We start from the raw sequence: 10,771 nt of genomic DNA on the forward strand, positions 1-10,771 counted from the left end.
ACTCGGTGTGCCTTGCCGCCAGACACACCGGCTTCTCTACCTTCAGGTTGAGCAGGTACAACCGGTTCAGGAACCTCTTCACCTTGGCGAGAAGTCGCTGCTCCCGGTCCCTAATCCTAAGGACTCCATCCTTGATCTGTACCTCGCTACCACGCTCATCCAGCTGACCAATGCTGATGATGCTGGAACGCAGCCGCGGGATGTAATATACATCCGTTAGCGCGCAGTGCTCCCGTTTTGGCACCTTAAGATGATGGTGCCGCACCCTTGGATTGCCACCCGTGAGCCGTCACCAAACTTCACTGTACCGGTAACATCGTCGTCGAGCTCGGAGAAGGATGCCTTGGAGCCCGTCATGTGGTTGCTCGCACTAGAGTCCAGATACCACCGCTTCTCCTGGTCGGCGCTCACACGTCCGAGGTGGACTTGGGCGTGTGGTTCGTCGAGGTTGACAGCCTTCAGAGCCTTCCCAGGTCCTTCCACCATCGCCACCTCTTCCTTCTCCTCGGCCTCGACGTCGTGCAGTGCATAGAACATCGCCATCAAGATAGTGGCCTCATTATCATCATTAGCTTGCACCAGATGAGCCTCAGCCTTCTTCTCCTGCTTGCGATTTGGGCACTCCCGTGCCCAATGGCCTGTCTCCCGCAGCGCCGGCAGGCGTTGGGGTCGATCTGCTTCTTCTTCTCCGAAGAAGTCTTCCTGGAGTTCCTCCAAGTAGCCCACTCATCTTCTGTCAGCAGTAGTTTGCCGCTGTCTGTCGTTGCTGTCGCCTGCTCCAGACGCTCGTCCACCGCCTGCAGACGGCCTGTCACATCCTCAATGGTGAGGGTGGACAAGTCTAGCATCGTCTCTATGAAGAGAACGATCTGAATGTACTTTGCCAGCACGGAGTGGAGGTACTTAGAGACCGCCTCCTCTTCGTCGATGGTGACGCCGTGGCTCTTCCGCTTGCTGATGAGCGTCTACAGGCGGAGGGAGAAATCATCTACCATTTCACCATCCTTGAACTTGAGATTGGCATACTCCTGCTTCAGAAACTGGGCCGTCACCTTCTTTGCACGGTCGGAACCGACGCGTATTTCCACAATAGCCTCCCACACCTCCTTTGCAAAGCTTTTCGCCCCCAACGGCTCCCTGTACTCCGCCGGTATAGCAACGAGGATAGCCTCCAACGCTGACATGTCATCTTCCTCATTATCGGTGCCCTTGTCAACAGCATTCCAGAGCCGTCGGGCTTTGAGCTTGACCTTTATGGTCACCGACCACTCTCCATAGTTGGTGCGAGTCAGCGTCGGCCAACTGGTGCCGCTGACCTCCCGCACCATACGAACAACGACCTCCGGTAGTGGGTCGGCAGCCACAGCAGTGCCATTGCTGTCACCCATCTCCGAACCATTCGTCATCGCCAGCGGTTAGTCTGGCGACGGCGCTTGTACGGCTCCAATACCACTTGTTAGCCCACAGAATCACCGGCTCAGATGAGTCGACCACTCACCAGTCTTACCGAGCACCGCCAATCACGAAGAAGCGTTGTCCGACCACACACACTATGGCTAAGGTAGAAGAAGAGGGAGAACAGAGCATACACACAGTATAAGCACCAACGTTGGCCGGAGCCCTGTATAGGAGATGGTAAAACTGAACTATTTTTTGTTGAGTTGCAGTGGCAAACTATATATACAACTATATCCATCTAGTCCTAGCACAGCTGTCCTGCTGTAACATTAACTAGACAACACAGCAGGACTGATTTCTGCGCCTGTCCCTGCATGTGGCTACAGTACGGCATGTGAGCCGTTCGGTGCCTGCCTCTACAGCAGCTACAGTACCACAGCAGGGAGCCTTTTCGGCGCCGTCTTCCCTTTCTGTGTGTTCACACAAGGAAGCAGTAGATTATCTAACATATAACACATAAACTATGTATGGTACAGAAAGTAGAATTTTTCATCCATATCTACCTATCCTACATTTTATTTTCTACAGAAAGCAAGCTTTAGGTTACAACTTACAACCAAATGCACAATGTTCAATTGTAGAATGATCATATGTTCAGAAATTAATATATAATGAAACTTAACAGTACAGCAGTGGCATGACACAAGCATGTAATTTGGCACTAATATGATTCCAGTAAATGGTAACGAATGATTGGAACCATACCAGGCGTCCAAGCATGGCAACCAATCTAATAGAAGCTTAGATGTAATCAACAATAAGCGTACATTCTAATTCTAAGTTTTTAAAGGCGTTTTTAAAAAAAACATTGTCTGAGTCACGCAAAATGAACAAGGCGATGGATAAAGATGTAATCAGAGAAATCAAATAAAGGCAAAAGCTTCTGCTACAAGAGGTGTGTCAATCAAACCAAGGTCAAGTTGGGGTAATTAGCAATGTTGGCACATCAACTTAACTCAATAAAATCAAAAGAATAGATTTTCTAGCACCATTTGGCACAAATATGCAGCCAGCTGGAAATTTGAGTTCAAGCATGAGAAGCTGACTTTGAATTCATCCAAGTGAGTCGAAACAACCTTCAATTTGCAGAACTCCGCAACAAGCTTCTTAGCCTGTGAGGGCTCACGGTACCGCACAAAGCAGTACCCTTTGCTCTTCGACGTCCGCGCATCAGGCCTGGTTTAGTTCCCAAATATTTTCAACCCAAACTATCACTCGAATCTTACGGTACATGCATAGAGTATTAAATATAGACAAAAAAAAAACTAATTGCACAGTTTGGTTGAAAATCGCGAGACGAATGTTTTAAGACTAATTAGTCCATGATTAGCCACAACTGCTACAGTAACTAACATGCGCTAATAATGAATTAATTATGCTTAATAAATTCGTCTCGCAATTTTCAGATGAGCTATATAATTAGTTTTTTTATTAGTATCTAAAAACCTCTTCCAACATCCTCGAAACATCCGATGTGACATCTAAAAATTTTCGTTTCATGAACGACACAGCCTCAGTGATCTCGCCTGCCCACCCAAACACTGACCTCACGTCTTCCTCTTTCATGTCGTTGTCGAGCCCGCAGACAAATACCTCTGTCATCCTCCTTTGCCTCTCAGCCCTGTCTGAAATCCCAAATTCCTCCTTTCCTATGCTCGTACTCGCCAATTCCTCTGCCTCGCAGGCATCAGAATCAGTATTTGCCACCGGCTGACCGATTAAGGTTCCTCCCCCCACAGCCTCCTCACCCAACAAGGTTTTTTGAGCGGACCCCAACAATGTTTCATCCACAGCAACGACATTGAAGCCACTAGGCAGCTCCTCGGCTTCAATTTTCCTCGCATTCTGCTCCTCGTCCGCCATTTCATCCAAAGCAGCATTTTTCCCCGCCGGTAATTCTCCAACGGCGGCCTTCCGAGCAGCTAACGTGCCCTTGGGGACAGGGTTTCTGGTAATGATGACCGTCCTCTTCATCTTGCGAGCCTCCCGTGCGAGCACCGGCCTCGCGGCGACAGGCCGCGTCTCCGCGGCCGGAGGCGACGGCGTGGAGGGTTTCTCGTCCGCGGCCGGAGGCGGCGCCGTGGGGGAATCCACGTACGCAGGCTCCGTAGTCGTGTCCCCTTGAGGCAGCGAGTACGGGCTCAGGAACGCGGCAGCGGGAGCGGAGGTTGCGAGTGCCGGTGGGGGCGGCGGGACTGGGGTGGCCGTCTTGGGCGGGGAAGGCGAGACGCGGCGCTTCTTTGAGGGCGCCTGCGCCGACGGCAGTTGAAGAGCCCCCGGAGCTTGGTGGCGCGGCGGCGGAGAGGGCGACGGGAGCGCTGCGGAGGCCGCGGGCGGCGCGAGGCGGCGGAGCTTCATGACGATTCCGGCTTGGTCGAGAGAGCTGTCTCCCACTGAACACCAGCAGTGCAGAATGAAGAGTCGAGTCAAAGCGGAGAGTGCTCATCCAGAAGACAGAAAGGTCAAATAGGTGTCGTACGAATCCCATCGAATTATACGAATCCAGATAAAAAAGAATCACAACAATTTTATTAAATTGTTGTATTCTAAAAATCTAAGTTAAAATCTTTCTAAAATCTAGACCATTTGATTAAGATACTAGGTTTCTAGGTTTTTTTTTCTATCTGGATTCACAGAATCCAATGGATTCAAACGGGTAACTCATGACAATTCCTGCGTGTTCGTTTCTCTTTAGAGTGGTTGTGGCTACGCCTGTTCTGTAACCGTGTTTAACACTCACACTAGAAAACATCGCGCGGCTTTGCCGCGCGGGCCAGCAGGTGCCAGCGTTATGGAGCTGCTAGTAGTTGCGTAGAAATCCAATCCAGTGTAAGCATTTTAATTTTGAGATTTACCTAATTTCAAGTCAAGACATGAATATTATTAGGACAAAGTCGATTTTCATCGATGGAGCTTCTGCGCGGTCCAGGGTGACGAGTGGTGAGGAAGGGAAGAAACCTGACGGCGCGTAAAATATATATATATATATATATATATATATATATATATATATATATATATATATATATATAGAGAGAGAGAGAGAGAGAGAGAGGATCGTGGAGCCGGTAGAATCACTCAATTATTTTATTTTATGTGTGTTATGTGTAAGCTAGTATAAAAATTTCATAACAATTTGAATAAAGAAACTAACTCTATAATTTTTTTTAGAAAACTCTTGAGAATTCTAGATCCACATTAATAGCAAAAAATTACACTAAAACATGTGATGTTATGTGTTTACAGTGCAGTGCTAGTTGTGTAGAGTTCAACAAACTTGGTTTGGCATTTTTTTAAATTTTTATTTGTTTTATTATGTTATTTACAAAATTTCAATCGTTTTAGATAAATAACAAATTCGCTGGAAAATAGAAAAACGGCGTCGGGCCGAATTCAGCCCAGTAAGGCCCAGGTTCGGCGGGAAACAGGCCTGAGCGGGAGGCACGTCGGCCCATTCAAAAGGCCTGGATTGTGAGTTGATTTCGGTAAAGTTCGAGGGCTTTTTTGCAAAAAAAACCCTGAGAGGAGGCCTGGACTGCGGGTTGATTCAACTAAAGTTCGAGGGTTTTTTTTTTGCAAACAAACCACGTCTTACACGCTCTGGGCCGTTCACGCGCCCGATCCGACGGCCGGGAACGGCTGACGACGTGGCCACGCTCGCCGGCCAACTTTTGGGTGCAGGTTTCATATGTAAAGATTGCAGCCACAGCTACAACTAAGCAATCTGCCTAATAGAGTGTGTTTGGTTGGATTGATAAAAGCTCTATCTTGACCCGTGTGTATTAATCTGAGTGTGTCATTTAGTACACCGACCAAGTCTTTTATTCCAACTTTCAAGTTTATATATTAGGTGGTGTTTAAATAGAGGGAGTAAAGTTTAGGGGTGTCGCATGGGGTGTTCGAATGCTAATAAAAAAAAACAAATTACAGAATTCGTCAGTAATCTGCGAGACGAATTTATTAAGCCTAATTAATCCATCATTAGCACATGTTACTATAGCACCACATTGTCAAATCATGGACTAATTAGGTTTAAAAAATTCGTCTCACAAATTAGTCACAATCTATGCAATTAGTTATCTTTTTAGTCTATATTTAATACTCCATGCATGTGTCTAAACATCCGATACGATAGGGAGTAAACTTTAGGAGGGAGTAAACTTTAGGCCTTAGTAGTTATTGTAACACATGAATTTTAAAGTACTCCATCTGTCTTATATTACATAACATTCTAAAATCTCTTACGGAAACCAACAGAAAAGGCAAAAGACAAAAATACCTTTCAAGGAGTAGAGATAGAGATGTATTAGTAAAAAAAAAGTGTATTAGAAAAACAGAAAGATGTATTAGAAATTTAGAAGTGAGAAGATCAAGTATTTTAGAACAAAGTTTAAATCCTATAAGGTTACCTGTTTTGGGATGGAAGGGGTATTTAATTCAAATTACCAAAAAAAACAAATCTATTGAAAAAAAATCACGCTATAAGTTTTGAGTTATATTTTTGAAGAAATTTTCTTCAGTGCCATATTTACCTATGGCCATTCAAAAATATAGCTCTCTAGTACTCTAACCGCAAGTTGAGGCAAGCGAGTCATTGAACATGACGGTCGCCGCCGGCGAGGCGAGATCACTGGGCCGTCAGCAATTGATAATTCAAAGACAGAACGAAGGAACGAGGGAAATTATTTGGGAGATAAAAAGAAAAGATGAGAGGATCTAATAAACACACGGATACAAACTGGTTGTAAGTTGTAACCTCCCCTCCCGCACTCACTGCCCTCTGGGCCCACACAAAGACAAGCGTTTCACCCAGTTAAACCTATGAAGGTCTGATTCTGCTTCTGAACTGTAAAGACGCAGTTCCCATATTACGTTTCCGGCTTCCTCCCCTGTTTCAGTAGCCTGAACACCGGTGTGTTACAGAGCAGCAGGAAAACTAGTATATTATGTTATATACAGGGTCTGCATGTAGGCAGCAGAGTATATATGTTGACAGAAACTTCGGTGCACAGGTGCAGCATGCTCATAGAAATATGGGCAACTATCAGTATTATCAATGAACATCAGTTCACAGCAGGCAAATACTTGCATCATCTCCGGATGTTAGATGGATTAGCAAAAGCATTGTCGACCTTAGTCGCAACTCGCAACATGCATGATGCAGAGAATATGCACATAGCACCACTTGCTGCAGGGGGGAGGTATAAAAGGCAAAAGCAAGGTCCCTCCCCACAAGTGTATGATACACAGATACCCAACCAAACTTTCCAGTTCTACACTACATATACACAGCTATATGGGGTTCTGAGACAGGCCCAGGAGGAGTCCTCTTGATCGGTGAGTCGCAAAAAAATCATCTTTAGCTGCAGTCAGTCTATGGAAGCCCCTGAAACAACATGCAGAATACCAGATATCAAGGCTTAATCGTCACACAATAACGTGAAATGGTGTAAGCTGCTCTTACATCTCTGTTAGTGCCAGCTGTCATGTGACATCCCTGATTTGCGAGAACAGGCTTGCCTCATCTGAACAGAGGGAGACCAATGATCAAGTCTGATCGCTATGAAATCTGAATAAAACATAAACACAGGGGAATGATGGACACACTAGTTGTATCATTTTCCACACAAAAATAAAAGTATTACCAATGGGCTTCCCTGTGTCATTTGCTTAAAAAAGGGTGAGCACAGAGAATTCATGATGGAACAGCATACCTGAATCCCACCCCATGGTTCTTCTGATAGTACAGAATCTGAATCTGATGTTAGCTAATCCACTGTATTCCTTGTGTGAACACAGTAAGGGAAGGCGGCGCCGAACTGGCCCCCTGCTGCGACACTGTAGCGATGCATGCGCCGCACCACTCACCTGCAGCACTGTAGCCATGTAGTGGCCGGCGCAAAGTCAGCCCTGTATGTTATCTAGTTACTGTTACAGCATGTAGGTTGTACTGGAACTAGATAGATAGAGTTGTATAAATAGACCACCACGGCAACTCAGTAAAGAGAGTTCAGATTTGACATCACACAGACAGGGCTTCGGCCAACGCTGGTGTCGTGTATTGTGCGTGCTTGCTCTGTTCTCCCTTCTTCTTCTAGCTCTGGTCGTAGTGCGTGGCACAGACAACGCCTACTCGTGGTCGGCACGGCTAGTGGGTGCTCGGCAACACTAGCGGGTGCTCGGCAAGATCGGCTAAGTGGTTCACTCGCCTGAGCCGGTGATCCTGTGGGCCAACAAGTGGTATCAGAGCCGTACGAGTGCCGTCGCCATTCTAATCGATGGCGATGACGGGCGGTTCGGAGTTGGGCGACAGCAGTGGCACTGCTGTGGCTGCCCAGCCACGAGAGGAGGTCGTTGTTCGCACGGTGCGGGAGGTCAGCGACACAAGTTGGCCGACGCTGACTCGCACCAACTATGGAGAGTGGTCGGTGACCATGAAGGTCAAGCTCAGAGCCCGACGGCTCTGGAATGCTGTTGACAAGGGCACCGACAATGAGGAGGATGACATGTCAGCGTTGGAGGCTATCCTCGCTGCTGTACCGGTGGAGTACAGGGAGTCGTTGGGGGCGAAGAGCTCGGCTAAGGAGGCGTGGGAGGCTATTGCGGCGATGCGCGTTGGTTCCGACCGCGCAAAGAAGGCGATGGCCCAGCTTCTGAAGCAGGAGTACGCTCTCCTCAAGTTCAAGGATGGTGAAATGGTGGAGGACTTCTCCCTCCGCCTACAGACGCTCATCAGCAAGCTGAAGAGCCATGGCGTCACCATCGACGAAGAGGAGGCGGTCTCCAAGTACCTCCACTCCATGCCAGCAAAGTACATCCAGATCGCTCTCTCCATAGAGACGATGCTGGACTTATCCACCCTCACCATTGAGGATGTGGCAGGCCGTCTGTGGGTGGTGGACGAGCACCTGGAGCAGGCGACAGCAACGAAGGACAGCGGAAAACTCCTACTGACGGAAGAGGAGTGGGCTGCTCGGAGGAACTCCGGGAAGGCAGCCTCCTCCAGTCGTGGTGGCAAGGGCAAGCACCGTGACAGGGCTTCTTCGGAGAAGAAGCAGGTCGACCCCAATGCCTACCGGCGTTGCGGGAAGATGGGCCATTGGGCACGAGAGTGCCCAAATCGCAAGCGGGAGAAGAAGGCTGAAGCTCACCTAGCGCGAGCCGATGATGAGGATGAGGCCACTATCCTGATGACGACGTTCTGTGCACTGCACGACGTCGAGGCCGAGGAGAAGGAAGAGGCGGCGATGGTGGAAGGACCTGGGAGGGCCCTGAAGACCGTCAACCTCGACGAACCACGCGCCCAAGTTCACCTCGGGCGTGTGGGCGCCGACCAAGAGCAGCGGTGGTATTTGGACTCTGGTGCCAGCAACCACATGACGGGCTCCAAGGAATCCTTCTCCAAGCTCGACGGCGATGTTACTGGTACGGTGAAGTTTGGTGACGGCTCAAGGGTGGCTATCCAAGGGCGCGGCACCATCATCTTCAGATGCCAGAACGGGGAGCACCGCGCGCTAACGGATGTATATTACATCCCGCAACTACGTTCCAGCATCATCAGCATTGGTCAGCTGGATGAGCGCGGTAGCGAGGTACTGATCAAGGATGGTGTCCTTAGGATCAGGGACCGGGAGCAGTGACTTCTTGCCAAGGTGAAGAGGTCCCTGAATCGGTTGTACCTGCTCGACCTGAAGGTAGAGCAGCCGGTGTGCCTGGCGGCAAGGCACTCCGAGGAACCGTGGATGTGGCATGCCCGGTTCGGACATCTCAGCTTCGACACGCTTGGTCGGCTAGAGAAGATGGTCCGAGGACTACCCCACATCAAGCACGGAGGCGAGCTGTGTGACAGCTGCCTGGCCGGGAAGCAGAGGAGGCTACCTTTCCCAAAGGCGGCCAAGTATCGCGCGGAGGAAGCTCTCGAGCTCGTTCACGGCGACCTCTACGGGCCGATCATGCCTGCTACATGCGGTGGTCGGCGGTACTTCCTCCTGCTCGTGGACGATTGCAGTCGCTACATGTGGCTGCAACTCCTAACGAGCAAGGACGAAGCGGCGGGGGCGATCAAGAAGTTCAAGACGCGCGCGGAGGCCGAGAGCGGCAAGAAGCTCCGCGTGCTGAGGACTGATCGCGGTGGTGAATTCACTTTGGTGGAGTTTGCTGCGTACTGCGTGGATCAGGGTGTGGGGCAACACCACACCACGCCGTACTCACCACAACAGAATGGCATGGTGGAGAGGCGGAACTAGACGGTGGTCGGCATGGCCCGATCCATGATGAAGTCCAAAGGGATGCCGGCAAAGTTCTGGGGAGAGGCGGTGATCATGGTGGTGTTCATCCTCAACCGCGCTCCGACCAAGGCCCTAACGGGCAAGACGCCGTTCGAAGCTTGGTACGGGTGCAAGCCGAACGTGTCATTCCTCCGGACATTCGGTTGCATCGGCCACGTCAGGAAGACGAAGCCGAACCTCACCAAGCTGGAGGACAGGAGCACACCGATGGTGTTCCTGGGCTACACGGAGGGTACCAAGGCGTACCGGCTCTACGACCCACGCGGAGACAAAGTGCTTGTCTCGCGCGACATTGTGTTCGATGAGGAGGCGGCTTGGGAATGGAGCAGTCCGAGCATAGGGGAAGCTGGCGGCTTCACCAACACCTTCATCATCGAGCACTTGGTCATCCACGGCAGTGGAGACGCTGCGGAACAGGTGCCGAGCACTCCGGGAGGAGGGCCGAGCACTCCGGCGGTAGGGTCGAGCACTCCTGGGGCAGTGCCGAGCACTTCGGGAGGGGTGCCGAGCACTCCGGGAGGAGTGTCGTGCACTTCTGGAGGGATGCCGAGCACGCCAGGAGTGGTGCTGGGAGGTTCTGCTGTGGTGGCGACCACTCCAGGACGGGTGCCGAGCACTCCCGTGGCGGAGCCAAGACGTCTTGCAGTGGTGCCGACCACTCTAAGACTGAGGCTGGACACTCCTACAGTGTGGTCAAACACTGCAGGAGTTATAACGAGCTGTCTAGAAGCAGTGCTGAGCACTTCAGGTGCTATGCTGGGCACTCCGGCGGAACAGGGAGCTCCATCGACGCCGATCGAGTTCGCCTCACCTCCAAGTGACATCACTGAGTTCGTGGACACCTACCACGAAGGTGAGGAGGTGCGGTTCTACAGGCTGGACGACATCGTCGGCGGCACAGGTCCCTCAGGTCTGGCGGGCAGGCTGCTCAACGACGCAGAGCTGCTACTCGTCAGCGCAGAGGAACCACGCACGTTCGCGCTAGCCGAGCGCGATGGAAACTGGCGATGGGCGATGTTGGAGGA

General features: G+C 50.4%; 1 protein-coding gene across 1 annotated transcript; it reads right to left on the reverse strand.

Moving 5' to 3' along the window:
* Nucleotides 1-216: 216 nt before the first annotated feature.
* Nucleotides 217-1,406, reverse strand: LOC136543396 (uncharacterized). Its single transcript, XM_066535857.1, has 3 exons — nt 1,304-1,406; nt 993-1,189; nt 217-702 (listed from the first exon to the last, which is right to left on the reverse strand). The coding sequence occupies exons 1-3, from the start codon at nt 1,404-1,406 to the stop codon at nt 217-219; spliced, it is 786 nt and encodes a 261-aa protein (XP_066391954.1).
* Between the last annotated feature and the right edge of the window lie 9,365 nt (nt 1,407-10,771).

This window comes from Miscanthus floridulus, chromosome 3 (assembly GCF_019320115.1).
Source record: "Miscanthus floridulus cultivar M001 chromosome 3, ASM1932011v1, whole genome shotgun sequence".
In the NCBI taxonomy this organism is placed as follows: Eukaryota; Viridiplantae; Streptophyta; class Magnoliopsida; order Poales; family Poaceae; genus Miscanthus; species Miscanthus floridulus.

Excerpts from the sequence above, each read along its gene's own strand:
- LOC136543396 (XM_066535857.1), bottom strand. The coding sequence starts at position 1,406 with ATGACGAATGGTTCGGAGATGGGTGACAGCAATGGCACTGCTGTGGCT. Across the intron at positions 1,190-1,303 it reads GCGGGAGGTCAGCGGCACCA|ATGACATGTCAGCGTTGGAG; the intron begins GTTGGCCGACGC and ends ATAATGAGGAAG. Across the intron at positions 703-992 it reads AGTTCAAGGATGGTGAAATG|GAAGACTTCTTCGGAGAAGA; the intron begins GTAGATGATTTC and ends GAGGAACTCCAG.